At 44.1% G+C, this 20,708-nt stretch overlaps 1 protein-coding gene across 1 annotated transcript; it reads right to left on the minus strand.

Annotated features, from left to right (window-relative positions):
- Positions 1 to 2,683: 2,683 nt before the first annotated feature.
- SNCG (synuclein gamma) lies at positions 2,684 to 16,567 on the minus strand. Its single transcript, XM_065639268.1, has 5 exons — positions 16,328 to 16,567; positions 11,218 to 11,259; positions 10,459 to 10,586; positions 3,541 to 3,627; positions 2,684 to 2,920 (listed from the first exon to the last, which is right to left on the minus strand). Exons 1-5 carry the CDS (start codon positions 16,446 to 16,448, stop codon positions 2,900 to 2,902), a joined length of 399 nt encoding a protein of 132 aa, XP_065495340.1. The 5' UTR covers positions 16,449 to 16,567; the 3' UTR covers positions 2,684 to 2,899.
- Between the last annotated feature and the right edge of the window lie 4,141 nt (positions 16,568 to 20,708).

The following is a 20,708-nucleotide window of genomic DNA, read 5'->3' on the forward strand; positions in this document are numbered from 1 at the left end:
CGTTTAGAAAGCTGAGTTTTAATCTGAGTGTTTTCTGATACACTATTAACAGTATAGAGTATCTTCTTGTGATTTGGTAGGGTTTCAATGCATTTATGAAACAGTTAAAATAAGCTACGTTTCAATATAGAAAAAAGTCTCAAAGTGGTGAGAATGTGTGATTGCATATATCTTATGAAGAACAGTATTAAAAATACCAGCCCTTCAGTTTTTAATTGGCTTCTCTTTGAGCTCAGTTTTAGAGCGTGCATGATGAAGAAATGAAAATAGGACTTTCAGATGAAGTGGGATTTTTAGGAAGTGTATCATTACCTGATTTGCATTTAAATTAGTGGAATGCACATTGAGATATTCTGGAGAGAGCCACTGCTTTCTCATCTGCAGACCAGATGAACATCTTTGAAAAATCCAGCCCCTGCACGCCCTTGGCTAAAAGGCAATTGTGAGAGAGCTCTCAAATACTACGAACTGTATCAAAACAAGTCAGTTAATAAAGCGTCACTGCAAATATACATGGTAAGTTTTGCTGTTACAAGGGGAAAAAAATGCTTTTCAGCATTTTCTTGGTCACTTGTATGGTAAAGTTGAGGCAACATTTGGCAGCGGCTGCTCCTGGCTCATTGGATCACCATGGAGGCCTGAGCGCGAGCACCTGGAGTCACGTCACTGGGGACGGACTGTGGCTCTGCCGTGCCGGGTGCCAAGTGCTGCCTCATCACGGTGGAGTTAAATTGACAACTTCCACGAGAGAGGTAACACACATACAAGGCCCACTTCAATAATTCACAAGGCAAGATGTGTAAAAGAAACTTTCGATTGCCCAGACCATGACCTGTCAGCAAAAAATTATTTTGCTAGTGTTCACCTCTGTCAGCTTTTACCTGGAGCAGAGGAGTCCCAGCATCTCCCTTGCGAAAGCACCTTCTGCTGCAGGATGTATCCTGACACATCTCCTCCATCCTTCCGTTGTTCAGTTTCCTTCTATCGCTTCTCGTCACGCTTGTCTGAACACGCATTAAAAGTACAGATTTCTTTTCCATGCAGTGAACCAAACAGACGCACAACAAAATTTAATTGAATAATTAATAGACAATCTTTTGGCTCTTTTATGACAGACCCTTCTACTTCAGAAGAAACAAGTGTTCACCTTCCTTACCTTTGACAAAGGCAGCTCAGACCGGCACTTCTGTTCTCCTTGGGTGGGCAGTGCCTGGTGTGGGGCTGGTGAGGATGCCCAACTCCTCTTCCCTCCATCTGGCAGAACATTATTTTTGTACCCCCATAAAGCAAAGCTTTGGAGCAGAGAGGTTTTTCCCCCTCTCTCTCAAGCAAGCACTAAAAATAAGCTCCAGCCTCCTGCTGCTGGGCATGAGTATCACAGCCCCTTATGCCCTCTTACCTTGGCCTCGATTTCAGTTACTCTTTAATTGGCAAGTTCCGCAGATGTTTTGCAGGACATCAAAAAAGACTATGCACATATCGGATATACCTTCCTTTGAGGGGCCTTGTTATCTCTGCGATGGCTCTTTTGTTCCCTTTCCTTGTCAAGATCAAACATCCACTCTGGATGGAAATCCTGTGGTCTCCGCAAGGCAAATCTTTATGTGTATTGTTATTGTGTCAGAGAGGCTGATATCACACTTGCTAGATCCTTCCATGCTACAGCAAATCTCTCCTGTAATATCTCCCGTAGCCATCATCGTTATGCAGCTTATTGAAGATTAATGGTCTGATTCTGAAGCAGCTTAGATCTCTACAGTTTATACTGGCTTCTCATGGATTCATGGGTGTTCTGCCTGTAGGTGAATAAAAGACCCTGTTTTTAGATCCACACTTACGTGTTTTAAACTCATTCTTCATTATTTACAGCAATGAGCTTGTAGCAACATCCTCCCATTCTCTACGTTTGTGAATGCGGATGGTCTCTACTGCTCTACAGCTTACCTGCAGACTGACCAGCTGCTGTAACTGGTACCAGTCCTGGTGCTCATGTCGCACCAGTAATTCTCCTTTGGCACCTGTTATTGGACTCACGCATTTCAGGGGAATCCTGCCTGCTGCTGCCAGCAGTAATGCAGTTCTGATCTAAGAGGTCAGTGCGCATCAGATTTCTTTAATTACCTTCTATCCATTCATTATACCCAGAAGATGTCAGGATCGAATTTTCAAGCTCTGGTGTAAGCAGAATAAACAGCAAAAAACAAACATTAACCGAGGTCAATGTGATCTTCATGTTCTTTTATAAAGCCTCCTTTTTTTCCACCTTCCCGCATAAACTCTCTCTTAAACTTGTGGGAATATTTTAAAAGTGCAATCTCTATTTTTCAGTCCTGAGAGACAGAAAGATAGCCTGCCTACACTATTTATTCAGAAATTCATTGTTCCCCATCTTTTACATCATGATCTAAGGCCCTTACAGCCCTGAGATCCTTGTATTTTAATACCACGCTTTTACAGGAAGGGTTCATTGGTTTGGAAGGATCAACATCTAAAAGGTGCAAATAAAACTGAGAAAACAAAAAACTTGTTCAAATACTTTTTTTTATTAGTTAAAAAAAAAATATTTCCACGATACCTAGAGATCCCAAGTGCCAGTGCAGATGGATGCGAGATACAGATCAGTGAGTCCGACCAAAACACGCAAAGCGAGCGGGTCGGGAAGCCACGAGGGAGGTGGGGAGGAAGACACACAACACCCTGGTACACGGCTACGCTTTACTTAAAATCGGAGGAGTCTGGCTTAAATATATTGTACGATTTGCTTATGAGAGAGGTGAAAGACTACAGAGCTGAATGCAGCTAGTCTATGGAGAGTGGGGTTTTCTTGTTGTAGTGTCAGCTAATGTTTCCATGTATGCTCTTGGAACGCTGTCTTTTGAGCTACAAGTCACTAAGTTGATTAATTGCCTTCATTTTCACCCTGTGAGAGAAGACAGACAGGAAAACAGTTAAATATTTCCAGTGAAAAACATATATAAATAAAATTAAGAGAAAAATCCATGTTGGTAGTCACCATATAAAAACCCACTCAGGGCTTTGAAAGGACATTGCAGGTTGAACAGGCCAAAAATTAAAAGAGCTAATTTAAGTATAGAAAAATCTATAGAAAAATCTAGCTTGTTATCTAAACATCTATAGAAAAATCTAACTTGTTTCCTAAAGCTCTTCTAAAGTATGGCTGCAAACAGGGAGAAGCTATTCCATATGATGACAAAACCATAGGATAACATATATGTACGTTTACACGCCCAAATCAGGCAGCAGTTTAATCTGTCCGATCTGTCACTCGTGGCAAATTCTTGGTCCGAAAAAAGGAAGAGCTAAAAGTGAGAACCCATAGCCTGGGTTTTGTCAAATAAGTCCTGAAAATGGGAATAGCAATGGGCTCCACATGCAGCAAATGTATGATCACAAGATGTATGATCACAGATGTATGATAGCAAGGGGGAGATTGTCCTGGAGAAAACCAGTTAACACAGAAAAAGCCCACGTGTGGTCTCGAGAGCCCGGGGACACGGGGAAGCCATGGCATCACCTTACCTGTCCACCGCCGTCTGTGCTTGCCACGGGGGCCCCCTCTCCCGCCGCCCCCGGCTGCTCGGGCGGCTGCGGCGCAGCCAGGTCCTCCTGCCAAGTCACAAGGGAGATGTTTGTCCTCACCTGCACCTGCAGAGTCCTCGCCTGAATCTCAGACTATTTGAGCAGACTGCGCGGCATGGGTTTGAGCATTGCACACACAAATAAAATACCAGGTTTAACAGATGGCAAATATTGCTCAAAATCCATTTTTTGTGGGGGTTGTTAGAGCAGATGTCTATGAAAAAGCAATTCAATTTCTTACAGCCTCATTTAGGGTCTTTTTCACACGGAAAATCAGTTATTTTTCTGAAGTTTTCCTTCCTGTCACCGAGACCAGAGTTTTGACTCCTTCTGTGTGAAGAAATTTGGTAGCAACAAATAAACTTACGTGGAGTGCCCTGAAGCACCTGCAGTTGCAGCTGTTGTCACTGGTTTGCATTGCGGGTTTCTTTTCTTTCCACCTAACAGTCTAAAAACCTGCTTGTAAACCTTTAAAATACAATTTGAGGCAGGTGGGTTACTAGCTACCGCATGAAATTGTGAAAGTGAAACAAAGGCAACAGCCTGGGGTGCTGAGCTGCCTCGGGAAAACTGGGGGACAGCCCATATGAACACCAGTGCAGCGCATCCCTTCTTTTTAAAGGGAATGAGCACCTACTGCTCTTGCAAGAGGGGAGTTCAGCTCTGGTAAATGTGGGAATAGTCAGGGAAAAGGGGATCCCTTCCTCAGGATGCTGCATCCGAGAGCAATGGATGGGCTAAAGAATTCCTGCTCAGCTATTGTGCTGCTTATTATATCCCTTAAATGGTGCTCCCTGCCAGGAACCTGCTCCAGAAGGATAAAAGTGACGCATCCATCTGTTTTTAGAAAGGGAAACAACCATGTTTCTGGAGAGTGTTTCTAAACTGTGGTGGAGGAACCAGCACAATGGCAGGATGAAGAGGTGTCAGGCCGTGTTAGGGATGTCTTCTCACAGCCTTTTTCTCACGCACTTCCCAGCCTGCTCAGAACAGCGAGCACAAGATGAGGAAGGGCTGCATTCCTCAGCTGGGCGTTAGCTGCTGGGGATCTCAGGGACTGGTCAGGAAAACAACATACAGGGGAGGACCGTGTGGTGCAAGGGCCTTCACTTTGGATGAAGACCCAGAAGTTCCTGGGTACCAGCCCCAGCTCTAACACTGACTCATAGAGTGATGCTGGGCAAGAAAGCAAGGGTGGAAATCCAGCTTCTCTGGAGGACACCAAGAACTCCGCCACTGTTTGAGTGTGCATTTCCTCACTAAATGGGATAAAATATTCTGAGGGAAAGGCATGTTGCAACCCAAAGCAATTAGTAATGTTCCTCCTGCTCTTAAATGGCAAGCAGATTTATTTTTCCTCTCAGAAATTACATATTGTCTTAGAAAAAGTATTTAAAATGAAAAACACCCCTGTTTTAGTTTGTTTCTTGTATTTTTTTCTTGGGGGGGGTTTAATCGCTTTTGGCTGGAGAAGAGAGAAAACCAAGGTAGTTTAACATAATAGTTAAGTGAAACACAAGACCTTAGAATTCATTACAGGAATACTATACAAGTTTTTAAGTAGTTTTATATATATATATATTTTTTTTTTTTTTACATCAAATATATATACTATAGAAGATGTATATGTATAAAATACAATATTTCACCAAGTTTATGAAACAGTTACGTGTTCAGATATCACTAATGAAAAACTCAACAAATTAGGACCTGCCATTTATAAAACCATTCCTGTACAAAGTTAAGAGGTCTTAAATAGAGTATACTATAGGCTTCTGGGTTCAGATATTTTAGTATGTTTTTTAAAAACAGATTTTAAAAGTCCACAGGTTTTGCAAAAAATAAAAAAAACCTACAATTTGATTCTTCAGATTTCTGTATTTCACAGGTTCGATCAAATTCCCTCTTTCAGCTCAGCGACTGTGTTTTACATTCTGCTGGCTGAGTCCATACATGAAATGAAATTTATGTTTTTATCCATATTATGTTGTAGGTCAGTGGTTTTTTTCCAACTATCTCCAAAAATTCTGAGATGAACAACCTTATCAGGATAATCTTCCTTATCTAACAGAGAAAGCATGCAGAGTCTAAATGTTGGATGCTGGAACATTACTCGTCAAAAACCCAAGAAATGCAGCTGCACGCAAGATTTCTTCTTTTTTTAATTATTATTATTATTATTATTATTTTAAGGCTGTAAAACCAGAGAGGTTCACTGGCAACCTAATCTGCTACAAATTTAACAGCCTGCAATGGGACATCAATTGCATAAGGTGGAGAAAGGTTTGGCCTCACATAGTGCTCTTGACCTTGGGCGCTGGAGCAAAAGCGATGCTACTTGGCAGCATCCCCAAACCACTCCCTTGTACGCCCTCAGGCAACCTGACAGCTCCTATGGACGGGCTGTCCTGGATGCATTTGGGCTGAATATGCTTGGAGTGATGCTGACAGCTCTGACTAAGAGGTCAACTCGTGATTAAAGTGAGCAGACCTATTGACAGGATGGACAGACAGGCGTGCAGAATTCCTGTCTTAGCCTTCAAATCCAGGTGGACCTCTTGGGGTAGCTTTGTATTGATCCAACTCACAGCCAGACTCTCTTAGAGTTTCCTGGGGCTGCTTATACAAATAATACATATTTAATGATGTTTACATTTTATCCTACAGGATTACTGGGGCACAGCCTTTAGCCGTGAAGCACAAACACAGTCTTGTAGACTTTAGGCCTTCACCAGTGCCACTAACTCAGCCATTCTGCAGGTGAAAAACATATGTGTGGATGCAATAATGAGACCGAGAGGGAAGCACACAAGAAGTGCCTGTAGGCAGAGTACCCCACTCCACTCTCTGCCCCATGGGACACTGAAGGACACCACCAGGATGCATCACTGCATCAGTGAAGTACAGGGAAGCTTGAATACAAAGGAAGAAGTTTGAATACAAAGAGGAAATTTTTGACTATTTATTCTACTTAATTGTAAGGTCATTTGGCTTTTTATTTCCCTGTTCCTCCTGCTCAGCAGCTCTGACTTCCGTGGCCTCTCAGTTGCCCTTGGTTGCTCTCCCATAAGTGGCACTCACCCTGCCCAAACTAACCTAAACAGGGAGGTCACTTATCAGTTTCTGCTTCTAATTCCTTTGGTGCAACTGCCTCAGCATTGATGGTGTCGCGGGGTTTAAGTGAACAGAATTAAGGCCTTGAACATCAACCGTTCGTATTCAAAATATGCAGTGGTTATGAAAGCGATAAGCTGGGGTACGGTTCACGTGTGCTAGATCAAGCGCAGAGAGAAAAGATGAGATCCAATGAATGCGCCCTGCGGTTGCTCATAACTGACAACTGCTCACGTAATTAATGGAGTGAAATAAAATGATCAAACCTAATTCAAAATGACAGAGCCATGAACTGACAACTAAATCATATAAAAACTGTCAGGGCAGATAGATCTAAAGGGAGGATCTAGGTGGAGGGTGTGGGGAAGCATCAGCTACTGGGGAAATTCCTCCACTCCCTGAGGGACGTTTTGTGAGTATGTGTGTGTACGTACATGCGCTTGTTCCCAACCACGTGGTGTCTGCAATGCAGCAAACTTTGTGCTGTGTCATGCAGACAAAGAAATAATCTTCCTCTAAAACAGGGATATTTAGGGGGTGGTTATCTCACTAAAATCCCTTAATGTCCACCCCAGGGACTGGGATGCATGCAGAGCCACAGACAAAACAAATTACTGATGGGTCTCACTCCTTTGTACATCAGAAAAATAATTCTTTAACTTACATATTTTTTACTTAATTCTTAAAACCTCCTTCAAATCGGTCAATACTTTCTCGCACTCAGCAGTGACCAGGCCAGTGCCAAAGCCCTGCTAGGCAGTGCCAGCACTACTCAAGGTTGCTCTCGCCTGGCGACTGGCACCCCTCCGTAGGTGCAGCGTCACTTCAGCCACATTTCCTTCTGCCTGTCTCCGAGCGCTCGCACTGAGGACAGCAAGGAGCCACTAGTGGGCTGCCAGCTGCCCTGTGTGTGTCCACATCTCAGCACTTGCCCTGTTCCACAAAGGGCTGGATTCTTCCCCACGGCCAAAGTCACCACCTGATGCACCTGCAGAGCTCAACCACCTCGCAGCTGCAGCCCCAAGCAAAACTTAATCCAGAGTCCTCAGACTGCCCCACTCCTTGCAAGTATGTGCCTGTCACTGATTCGAGCTATCAAATGCACAGATTAAATGCCAACAAGCTCTCCGTAATTGATATTAATACTGGGAATGCTGAGCTGAGGACACGCCTCCTGGACCACTCAGCTCTCCAGATTCAAGTCATCCTGTTGCACGGCTCAGTGCTCCCCGTGCATTCACACAGACCCCCGGGTGCTGTGAACAACCTGCCTACAAAGTCAGCAGCGAACAACACTGGAGATCATTGTTGAAAACAGAAACAAGACATTAGCAACTGCTCTTTGCAGTTCAAAAGGAGGAGGATGTGATGGAGCATGAACAAGTCTCAGCACTGGATGCAACAGCTCTCTCAAACTTCAGGGGCTGGAATGCTTGTGCATAATTTCAGGATTGCAAGATTTTAACAGTGGGTATTTGTTTTTTAAAGATCTAACTGCTATACCTTATCACTCTTCTCAGCGTATCTCCAGCGGGTCTCTCAAATGCATTACAGTGCCTGGTGCTGCTCTTGGCAGCTTCTGGCTCTATTTCCATTAGCAAATTGTGGAGCACAACAGAAGCATATCCGGAGGGAAAACAGCGGGTGTGAGGGCCCAGCACGCCCCCTCCGCTCCTTTCAGGGCCCTCCCTCTGCAGCCGCTCTGACCCCATGGCCATGAAACATTAGCAGCTGGGAGGCACTTGGAGTTTCATCTTCCCTGTCATTGCTACCCAAAAGGTATCTAGCAGATGCACCTGAAGCACAGTGAGTGAGGATGACTAGAAGATTTGCACTCCTAATTTAAGCTGAAGTAAAACACTAGAGGAGATAACCCTTCTCTTTCACAGAAACAAATACTTTTCCTGAATTTCTTTCTCCTGTGACTTCTTTCACCTTGCTTTTCTCCTCTTATTTCCATTCTGCTGCCCACCTTTGCTATTTGGCATGACACCATGATGTCATATCCAAAGCAGGTTCCTGGCTCCCTCAGTCTGCCCTTTAGCATGGGACACATCCCACATTTTTATTTCTTGTGCAATCCCCATTTTAACTCTAAGCAGGCAGACATTGAATGAAGATGCCACACTGACAGTTCAGATGCTCTAACCCTCTGGAAAACTCACTTTTGTATATTGCCTACAGTCTGCATAACCCAGAACCATTACTAGGATGAAGGAATCACTGATTTTCTAGGGGACTATTTGCACAAGGATGGAAACAGGTAACATCAGCTGGTTTGGGCTGTGAAATTACCACCTGTAATGTGTAGCTCATCAGTCTTTGAGGGAAGGATCTCACTAGGACAAAAGGGAAGAGGATTGCTGCTGCTCTGTCCTTGCCAGAAAGGGAGACAGTTCAGTATCTGCAGGACAGATTCCTACCATCAGCAAATTCCTAGCTGTCCTGGGTCAACCACCCCGCACCCAGCCAGTCAAAAGGTAGGAGAGGGCAGTCTGGACCCACAGAATTAGGAATGTTTGCACTCCTGCAGCCTAACTGCTGTTCCCTGTGGGAACAGAGATTAACCTTATCCCAAGGGCTCAGCAGAACTTCTGTATCTGCCCTTTTCACATGCTTTCAGGACGACATTTTGCGTCACTCGTAGCTGCTGTTCTGCTCTTTTGTTAGGCTATTCTCTCAGGACTTATATGGTGTGCAGAAGTTTTGTTTCACTTCACAATGTGTTTATACGCAGGCCAGGAAATTTATCAGCCAACTGTCTGAACAATTAAAACTATTTTGGCCAGCCTCTCTTTGCTTCAGTTCTGGGTTTGGGTGTGTTGTGACTCATCTAGTTTATGTTGCTATCAACACTATTGACCACAGCTCTCTAAAGAGGGGAAACGCAGCCGGGCCTGCCAAAGAGCTGCCAAATATCAGCCTCATGTACTGTACAAATGGATGCTGTTTGTTACCGCCCGGTGAAAGCATCATCTCTAATGATCAACATTGCCTTCATCCAGGGAGCTGTTCTGATCCTTCACATGCCCCTTAATCCCCTCACTTGAAGCAACCCAGTTTCTCAAATTAGGCTGGAGGACAGAAGACATCTTGTTTGAATCAGGCTTAATCCGTGCATGATTTGGGTCACGTGGCCCTTATCAAGTGCTTGGTTGTTGTCAACATCAGCACAAAGCAAAGCAAGAGGATCAGGCTCTCTGCTGGGACCAGATGCTTCTGTACAACAGGTATGAGGCTCTGGGTGCTCACTGCAGCCTGCCTGTATTTCTACTCAAGTCCCTGGAAAAAATGCTTTTCTACATTCATAAGAAAACGGGGAGCCGGACTCTTGCCACCAGTGCCCACTGATGGGACAACAAGCAAATTGATTAACGTGTCCATCTGAACACAAGAAAATACTTCTTTCTTTCCTGTGAGGGTGGTCAAATGCTGACACAAGTTACTCAGGGATGTTGTGGAGTCTCCATCCATGGAGGTATTCAAAACTCCTGGGCAACCTGCTCTCATTCACCCTTAAAGGTGTTGGCCTAGGTGATCTCAAGAGGTGCCTTCTGAACTAAATGATTCTCTGATTACAGATTAAGCGTTATATAATAGTATTAAACATTATATAAAAGCAGATATTGCTGAAAACCTCTCATTGAATAGGTAAAACCATCAGCTGTAAATGTTTGCAGATATTGTAAATGTAATGCAAAGACAACTCTTCTGTATTGCACATCACTGAAGAAACAAACATACCTTTCTTACAACTCCTGTAGTAGCCACGATGTTCTCTGCTCCTTCTACAGTCTTGTTTGCCACTGTGTTCACACTGGCTACTACAGCTTCTCCCACCACATTGGCCTGTTCTTTGGTCTTCTCAGCAACTAGGGTTTCAAGAAAAGCAGAAAGTCAATGATCTAGGCACTGCCAATAGGGCAATAAAACAATTGCATTAAGGTAAGAGAAGAAATTTGGCCTGATACAGTCCTTACTTGGATTTTTTTATGTGAGGTCATGTCTGAATGTAGATCATGTACATTTAGATCACGTACATTTGTCTGACTCAAAATGCTGCTCAGAGAGCAGCACTGCAGCCTGTCTTTGTGGCCAACTGGAGAATGAAAAATTCACTGTAAGATACTAAGAGACATCTGTGCAAATAAGGTATTTGGCATTGCAGACTGCATATGACCTCTCTCTGGGTACCTTCTGTTTGATTTAATACATCTGGGTAGGGAGAAGAAAAAAAAAAAAGTCATTTAGTCATGAAATTCTCCAGGGAAAGGATCCATTCATCTCTCTTCCAGGCAGTTCAGAGGGCTGCCCAGCCTTGGAGCTTTGGATACCCAGAAAGATCCCTCAGGGTCCCTGACTCCGTGGCTTCCATCAACTGGAAGGTCATGCAGATTAGTGGTGTTGCCCAGGGACCTTCCATGTGGCAGGAACGATGGCCTTATCAAGATGTCCAGCCACACAGCACAGATTTCCACATCCTTTTCAGGGCTGTGCTCTTACCTGAGGTCACACTTTGCACCACGCCTTCCCTGGTTTTGGTACCTGTGAAAGGAAACACATGGTCCATCAGTGCTACATGGCAAAGAACCCTCTGGTTTCTGGACATGGATGGCTGCCTGTTCTTACTAGGTGCGGTGAGGAGCAGTGGTGCTGCCAGCACCTCCTGCTAGGACACAAGCCCTTTGTGGAGGTGGCAGAAGGGACCAGCTTCCTTCCCCAGTGAAGTCAATGAGCACCTTTGTGTTGGGAGTTGGATAACTTCAACCACAAATTGTCTGGAGATGCCTAGACCTGAAAAGTCTTGATTACAGCATGCTTAGGTAGGGAAAATTGTCCCTGAAATATTTCCAAAATGAAAAGAACAGTTGAGTGGATGTAAATGAATGTTAAGCTAATTGTAAAAATGAATGTGTATTAAGTGACCTGGTGAAATCTCACCTACTTCAGTCTCTCAAGACATGGAGTCTCACCTGTGGCTCCCCCCGGCCTTTCAGCAGGATCCTTGGCTGCAGTGGTCATTTAAAGCTTCAGTCTGTACTTCTAATAAAGACTTTAGCAAAACCTGAGGCTGAATTTACAGGACAACTACCCTCCTACTACATACCTACTCACTAGAATCCCATTTTGGTCCCTCAGCTTAGGCTGTGCCTGCTCTCAGCAATATGCAGAATGTAGATGTTTTTATATCAAATGATGGAAGTCCACCATATGTATGCTTACATTTTAATTTATCTTGCTGTTGTCAAGGCAGAAAAGCTAACAGAGTAGAAGGGCATCCAGCTTGCAACATGAGTTGCCCTTGAGGAATAATCTCTGTGGTTTTCCTCCAAGCTTGAAGTGACCTGCTATACATCCCTTCCATTTGTATACTGCAGCACATATGTTAAATCATGGTAGATGGGCAGCCCCCACAGTAACTAGATGCCTTTTCACATTACAAAAATAAAGGATTAAATTTATCTCTTGGAAGTTAGTTAAATAAGCATGTACCAAAAAGTTTCACTGGTCCCACTTGACTGTATTTTGTAAATCAGCTCCACCTATACAGGCCCCTTTCAATCCCATGCTGATACAACAAAAGGATTTTTATGGCCAACTGTCAAAATGATAGAAATATAAAGCCAGGCAGATCTTCAACTCCAGAGGTACTGGAGCATCCACGGGTGTGGTGGGAGAAATGATGTACAAACCGCGTTTAGTTCTCATTAACAGCCTGGGAAGCAAAACAGGTGCAGTGCCCTGATAACAACAGATCCAGCCCAGCTCTGTTCTGCCTGGTACGTATTATGTATTATTGAATGTAAGTCTCAATTGTTAATTTATTTTGGTGGTTGTAATGGTTGCCTGGGGCAGAACAAAGCTGTTCTACTACAATATGCCCTCAACATTTCACTCCACTCTCCCAAACTGTGTTAAAACTGAAGAGATGAAATCTTTGTACTTTATTCTTGTTACTGCTGTAAACTCCAGTTCCTAATGACGCATGTTACGTGTGCACTGCCGTAAACTGCATTCAACAATGATGCCTGTGAAACACAAATACGTACTCCTGAACTGGCCAAATGCACACAGTTCAACTCAGACGCCATCCCGCTTCAGTTTCCCTCCCAGTGCCATTCCAATAAAAGACTGTCACAATATTGATTTGACATACAAGATCTTCTCACACCAGACACAGATGTTCTAGTTTATCACTTCCTTGCTGTTTTTTGGTCAGAGAGCAGTTGTCAGGTAGGCAAAGCATATAATTTGCTGTACTAGCCTTGCCTATGTTCAGTTTTGCAATAAACATGCTTAGTGAGACAAGAGCTGTACTTCTGTATATTTTTTTGGCCAGACTTTTGATTTAAGATGACTATCTGGGCTCAAGTCTTTTGCAAGGGGAGGGTAGTAGGTGGGTGCTGTATTTTCTGGTGAAAAAGTAATTCCAGAAAGGACGGATGCAGGTAGAAGAAAAATACCTGAATCCATTTTGTGAGAGAAGCAATGGCAGTGGGATGTACCACCTCATCTTCCCAGCCCAGTCTCCTGACCACACCCAATGACTCAGGCTCAGCATCCATCCATTATGCACCACATGAAATCGGACTTTCTGGCAGGTACCCTCCCCAGCAACCCGCAGTCTGCTGAATCTGAAAGCGATCATCTGATGCTCAATCTCATTTCACCCATTAGTCCTTGCCTGCAGCTTGTGTACATGGAATTAAAAGTTCATGTATTCTGTCTCCTCTGAGTGCTGTGAGTCATCCTTAAGAGCTTTGGGATCGCAAGGGTGCGACTGAGGTGGTGGAGTGCTGCGCAGTGGGAAAAGAGTTGTAGCAGAAAAAGGTATTATAAAGTGCTGTAACTCCTGCAGGAGTTCATGCTGGAGTCACTTTGTTTAAGTACAGCTTGGTGCGTTGGGGCTTTCTGCAACATGCATGATTGAAAACCGTTCTGGAAAAATGGAAGTGGATTCTTTGTCAAGGCTTCCCGAATTATAGTATTAAACAGTACTAACGACCTTATGTTCAACACTCTGATGCAGCTTTGCATTAACTTCATTAATTAACTTCACCATCACATTCCTCCCTATTTAAACCAAACACAAAAGACAGCCCACTGAATCAACTTCTGGACCCACAATAACCATGCAAGAACCCACAGCCACGTCAGTACACCCAGAGGCTGTTACAGTTTGGAGAGCAGACGGTGACTTTACTAAGTGCAAAGGTGGCCCGTGCTACAGGATTTCTCTCCCTTTTCATGCACCCTCTTCCCTGCCCCACGGCAGGGCGGGAGCACCCCAGGCTCCTCGTGACCCCACAGCGATGGCAGCATCTTTACCCAGCCCCTCTGGGAACCGCACTGCGGTGCCAACACAGGAGGGAGGCACCTCGGGCTCTGCCACAGGTTCTGGGAACTGAACCTGTGTGGCTCGGAGAGGAGGGATGAGGTGGCCGCAGAACCCTGATGACACCATCTGCTCCAGGAGGATGCCTCTGAATGAGCTTTTTGTTTTTTCTTGAGGCAGCAGCAAGTGACTCACCAGATGTGGTGGTTGTGCCCAGACATCTGGAATCCTCCTTGGAGGGTCAGTGATGAGTTAACGCAAATCTGAATAAAAGTCAAGGCTCCACTTAATCCACCCCAGGCTTTGGGGTTCCCCCCTCCCTTTCCTAGCTTTCTGAAAAGACCCTCGAGCTTTTATACAAGTATTATTTTCTCCTAGCATCCAAAAATTTAGGTTGCATCATGCGACACTCCAGATCATGCTGCTAGGATGGGGCTCTGCAATGGAAGGAGCAAGGAAGGAACAGTTCAGGTCTCTTATTAACCCTTCATGTGGCACAGCCTGAGAAAATGTGGCACAGGCAACATACTAATCACTGCAACTTTAATCGATATACCTGGCCTCTACCTCCTCTATTTAAAAAAAATCAATTCTCTCAGCTAATCAGCATCTGACATTTACTTTTCCTGCCTGTGAAAGACTGAATATCCCCTAAGGGCTGAGCAGACCCCAGCACGCAACAGGAACTGAGTCAGCGCCAAGGCAAAGCACCAGCCAGTGCATGACAGGGCAGGAATTGGAGGTATACCAAACCTCCCAACAAACCAAAACAAAAAAAAGGAGAAAGCACTTCATCTTCACCTTGATCCGTACTTGGTCCTCATTCAGAGATTTAGGTTTTAGGAAGGTTTTTAGAAAACTTTTTTTGAAAAGGTTAGAATCTCATGAGCAGACTCTGTACCTCATGGCTGTGCAGGAATGAAAAACAGGTCGCAGTGTGGAGAGAGAAAATATGGCTGAACAGAGATGTGAGGAGTTATGTATAAAAATTTGGAAGAGCCCTTTCTGACATCACTCAAATCAGGAAGCAGCCAGAGCAGCAGGGATGCCACAATCCGACACCTAGACGTGACATTTCACAGGCTGGTGTTTCAGTTACTGAGGTTAGTTTAATTATTTACAGGGATGTTGTTTACCTTTTTTCTTGTGAGTCAGCTTCAAACTGAAATGTGAACTGTTACATACATTCATTCTCAGTATGCCAATAGTTGAGTGTTTAAAATTTTGGCATGAAGACATTACCAGATCTGCTACACATACAATTTGCAATTGCTTTGTAGCTTACAAATATCAGATTTTGTAATTTTTGTAATTTACAAAATCAGTAGCTATTATCAACATAACTGTTTTAAATATAGTAGCTACATACAGCTGCAGATGTTGCAGCATGATAGCAGGAAGATCCTGCATGTAAACTTCCTTACTAAAAAAAAACCAAACAACTCCTACATCTAGCAAACATAAAAAGCTGTGTCAGGTGCAGTAATCAGCACCGAGGCAATCGGTCTTGGGAATCTAAGACTTCACAGATTTTTATAGTATCTGGAAGATCTGACCATCCAGCCATATAATTGCATGCGCTAGATAATGGAGATAGCAGGTTTCAAGGGTGACCTTGAAGGGGAGGTTTCCGAAACAGCACATTAATTGTGAGAGAGGTCTCCAGCAGGACACCAGACGTGCTGTTTTCCAGATCCTATCCTTCAGGTAAAATTAATTTGGGTGTCCCTTGTAAAGCAAGATTTCATTCCCCCACGTCCGCATGGGGAATGCAACAGATCAGTGAACAAGAGAAGTATTTCAGGATAAAATGCTGTGTTTGTGGGGAAACAGATGCATCCTGCAATCCCCACTTAATAACGCTGCAAGCTCGTCTCAGGGACCTCCTCAGCGTGTGTCTCACAGTGCAGAGGCAAGGTGGAGTTCAGCAGCGCTTGGATGCCTGGAGGGTGAGTGACTCACCCTGCAAACAATCAGTGAACAGTCATAGCAGAAACCTTCCACCTGGGCATACGCTCCTTAACATTGCGTTAGTTCTGCCTCCCCTGAAGCAGTGGTCTTTTCTATGTCTAATTTGCAGTTGGGGAAACTGAGGCACGGGGAGGATGTGGCACCCCAGGCTTACACAGCCACTCTGTGACAGAGCTGGGGATGTTATCCAGACCTCCTGCCATTCCCTCCCAAGTTTTAGCCACAATATAATTTCCCCAGACTTTCTCAAAGACAATCTATGCAGCAGTTCATGTCAAATGTAGACTGAAAATAGTTCTCTCTTACCTACATACATCACCCCTTCTTTAGTCTTCTCTGCAGCCTCTGTCACTCCCTGCTTGGTCTTTTCTGCAGCAGCCACCACACCTTCTTTAGCGATGGAGAAACCTTTCTTAAAGACATCCATTCTTGTTGCTTGCTCGGGTATTACCCGGACGATCTGAGGGACAGCAGCAAAAAGCACCTCCAGACGAGGACTGCAATGTGCAGCCTTACCCTCAGTAGATACTCGGTTTCTCTGCTGGGCTCTGTCTTTGCTCTTACTCCTCGGCTGGATGAAGGCAGTGTGGCAAAGTCACAGCCTTTGCCGGCTCTTATTGATGAAGTGCACTGCACTGTAGCCAATGCCTGTGAACAGCTGATACTGAAATATTAATGATATGGATCTGCTTGGGAAGATTTAAGGAGGGAGGGAGAGAAGAGAGGAAGGAGGACATCAGTAGGTAAAGGACTGTCTGGAAAACTTCCAGGCAGATAAAGCTTTTAAAATATGCTGCAATGCTCTCACTCAAGGATGCTCTCACACGAAGAGGGAGACTTTTTATCTGAAGAGCTGAGTTCCTGAGAGGACATCTCCCCAAGGCTGCAGCAGGAGGCAAACACAGGCTCTCCTGGGTTCCCAGAAGCTGGAGAGCATGTAAAACTGGTAGTGTTTGTAGCAAACAAAACAAACAAGGTCAGGTTTCTTGGCCTGGCAGTTACCAGAATCCATCCTGCACAAAACCATAACAAGAACATTATTTCTAGTAAATACAGAGAGAAAAAGGGAACCAGCTAGACCTTTGTGCCAAATGAAGGGAGCTGGGAGTCCCACTTGCCATGTTTGTCAAGTCTGAAGTTGGCCCCTCAAGGCATTTAGTATAAATTACAGTTCTTCCTCAGCTGCACATCCCATTACAATGGTTCATTTCTGAAAAATCAGATGCCTGTTGGGGGAAATCCTGTTTCCTATTTGTTTCTCTGAGTTGCTGTATACGGAGCTCTGCCGCTGCAGAGTGAGACGACATTTTACACCAACGTCATTGCCTGTGTCAGAGGTCTGTGCCGCAGAGCACGGCAGGGCGAGAAAAATCTTCCCGCTGAGAACTGACTGGGGAAATCTTGCAGTTTGCATAGAGGATCCATCCAGCCTCAAGGCTCCCCTAAGAAAAAAATGCCAAAACGTATGATCAAAACGTATCCTGATGTGCTTAAAGTTAAACTCAAGCTAAATTGTTTTCTGAAGTAGATTCAGAGTGGCCTGAATCAGCTATTGTCCCGCTAGCACAAACTGAAACTCAGCGCAGGGACCCGTGAAAGCAATTGCTGCTGCAACAAGGTGTTTATTTATTTTTATTATTATTTAATGGTGCCGTATCTGAAACTACAGAAGCCACGGAGCACTGGCCTCTGAGCACAAACCCTGACTGGCTTTGGCTGCTTTTCCTTACCAGGCAAACAGAATACGAAAGGCAGAGGTTTAACTGCACGACGGGAGGGTAGCACACCGTAACGTCCTGGAGTGCAGTGGTCCGTAAGCCACCGCCACCGCAAGTTATCAGCCTGGGAGGGGCAGATGGGGAATGACTACAGAGAAAAAACAAAAGTCTGAATAAAAAAATGACACGTCTGTACATACATGGGAACACCTACACAAATATAGTTCTTACCATGGAAGTAAGCTTATTTCTTTAGTTTTGGGGAGTGTTTTTTTGCTCCACACTGAAACAATGGAAAGACTGTTGATCTGGAAAATAACATACAGGTTTCTTAATCTTTTTCTCAAAAATGGGTCTACTTAGAAACCAAGAACAAGAGTTCAATTTGAATGCAGAAGAGCCATATCTCTGACAATTAATTTATCAATTGTTAATTTTAAAAAGTGCAAGATTCAGAGGAAGGCCATCACAACATACCAATTATTGTAAGAGCTCTCATTGTTCCAGACTGTTGCAGCAAGAAGTGAAAAAAAGATTTTTCTTACCATCTTTCAAAATTTCCCTTAGGTGGCTGATTGACCACTATCCAAGGTGCATGGCTGGTGCCCATTTCTGCTCCCAGTGTATTCTTAAATTGGAGATATATATGTCTCTTCTTGTATCACACCACCACTGTGTTAAGCTAGCTGCTCTCAGAGTCACTCACATGACTTCCATTGATTTCATTAGGCACAGGGCAGGAGTCTTGGTTCTACTACATTTGATAAAACGTGAATTTGCCATCTTTGGGAATTGCTACTGGGCCCACTTTTTCACTAGGCTTTCAAAGACCATTAAAGCAGAGCAGAGCACTTCCAGGGTTATGGGTTTTACTGGTATCTTCAGGAGAATAACTAGCCTGATAAGGGTGAGGGAGAAGTGTATTTTGATTTTGTTAAGCTCTTGCTCCATCATTGCCATACAATAAAATTCTGTATATTTTGCATTGCTACTAAAGGTAACAAATACATGAAATATCAAGCCATCCTGGGATGTAAAACGTGAATCATCACCAGATTGAATTAGCCAGTGCTTGAGTGGGATACTCCTTTCCTGCCTTCTCCTTTCCCAGTGACCTTCAGAAAGAGCTCACAAGAGACATTTAAATGCCTTGGATCGCTCCCAAGGCAGCAGGCAGTTTGCACAGGCGTTGTTTTACCTTGAAACCCTTTTAGGAAAGCTCCGGACTCAGGACAATGTTGTAGGTGACCTATATAGGGCATCAATAATGGCTTCTGAACATTTGCCACCCCATGGCAACTGCGGTACCTATTTCTGTTCTACGCAGGGGATCCAGTTCTGATTTGTTGCCAATCCTGCATTGGGTAAACCCAACAACAGGAGTTAATGTAAGCAACCTTGGCTTTCAGATTTTGCAAATATCTCAACTTTGTGACTGAAAAACAATTTTCCCCTTGTATGAGATAACATAAACAGCAGCTAAAGAGAAGCTCCTTCAGTGGGCAATTTGGAGAACCCAAATTCCCATCTCACCTGACAGGAACCTCTTTTTTTCAGTTATCTACCTTGGAATACTGGGGAGAGGTCTGTTATGCTAGACATTAAGTTGCCAGTTTTTCCTATTGAGTTTCATTCATCTCACTTCCTAAACAAACCTGTGTCTCACAAACACCTAGCTGATCTGCCTAATAGCAAAAGAAAGTCTCCTCTTGATTTGTGCAGTGACAAACCAACTATTGTTCATTTAAAGGCTGAATTCCATCTGCTCAGGCTTGTTCATAGAGTCTCTTGCTGCATAACTCTGAAGTTTCTGGAGAGTCTCTGAAAGGTGCAGTTCCCCACCTCCCACACGCTCAAACCTCTCTCTGGGCGTTGGTGTTCTCTGGAAACCTGCGCAATGCCTGCCAGTAATTCTGGAATATGGGCAAGACAAATCTAACGCAAGTCTGCCTATTCCCAAAGCACAGATGCAAGGGAAAGAAAACAATGCAGAGCAGAAATCAAGGTTCCCTGTCCTCTATCACCTGATGTTTCTCTGTGTCTGCAACAGATTAAACCAGGATTTTACTTAATTTGTGTCTCTTCCCTCTTTAATTTTCCCAATTGCAGCAAAACCTTAACCATGTCCTTTAATGATGAACTTATGCTGGAGTCTACCAGCTGACAATGGCATCTCGCTGGATGAAAGGAATGGGATTTGGTCATATTCTATTGAAGTATTTAAATAGTGCATGATGTTTGACAGACAGGTAAGAAAAGGAAAGACAGATTGCTTTTGTGGCTGGTAAATATCCTTTGTTCAGGGAGTTTTTGTATGGAGAATAATATTAACATTAGCAGGATCAAACCTTGCTCTACATAAACAGAAATCCTCCCTCCTTCTCTCTCTGTCCATTTATGAAAACTTCAAAATGCCAAAAGGAATAACTGTCTCCGATCATTCATTTTCATGCCCTAACAAAAACAAGCAGTTCTGTCTGACATCCTCTTGGCAAACAGTTTAGGACTTGAATCCCTGCATGTACGTTTGCATAGTTAATGAGTAATTTCCTCTGCCAGGGAACAAGCAGTGTGAAGGCTGATGGACGAGCCATTTTTAAGGCACACACAGCGAGCAGAGCGCTGCCAGTACAGCACTCAGCAGTCTTCCCTGGCTGATCTCTGCTGTTGAATTCCATTGATGGCTTTTGAACAAACTAAATAAAAATATAGCCAACAAGAATTCATCTTCCTCCTTGGAAGGACAGACCACTGAAAGGAATCCTCCCCAGCCCAGCAGCCCTCTCCTGACCTCCCTCTCCCCTTGCTCCCCTTCCCCGGAGCTGCTGCACAAGCCTGTGTGTGCATGGGCAGCGGGCAGGGGATGAGACAGCGTTTTCCAGATCTGAAGGGCAATGCCTAATGAGAAGTTGCTCCCTTGCTGTGCAGCTGTGATCAAAACTGTCCTATTCATCTTCCCAGACATAAAA

Source organism: Caloenas nicobarica, chromosome 7, assembly GCF_036013445.1.
Source record: "Caloenas nicobarica isolate bCalNic1 chromosome 7, bCalNic1.hap1, whole genome shotgun sequence".
Taxonomy (NCBI): domain Eukaryota; kingdom Metazoa; phylum Chordata; class Aves; order Columbiformes; family Columbidae; genus Caloenas; species Caloenas nicobarica.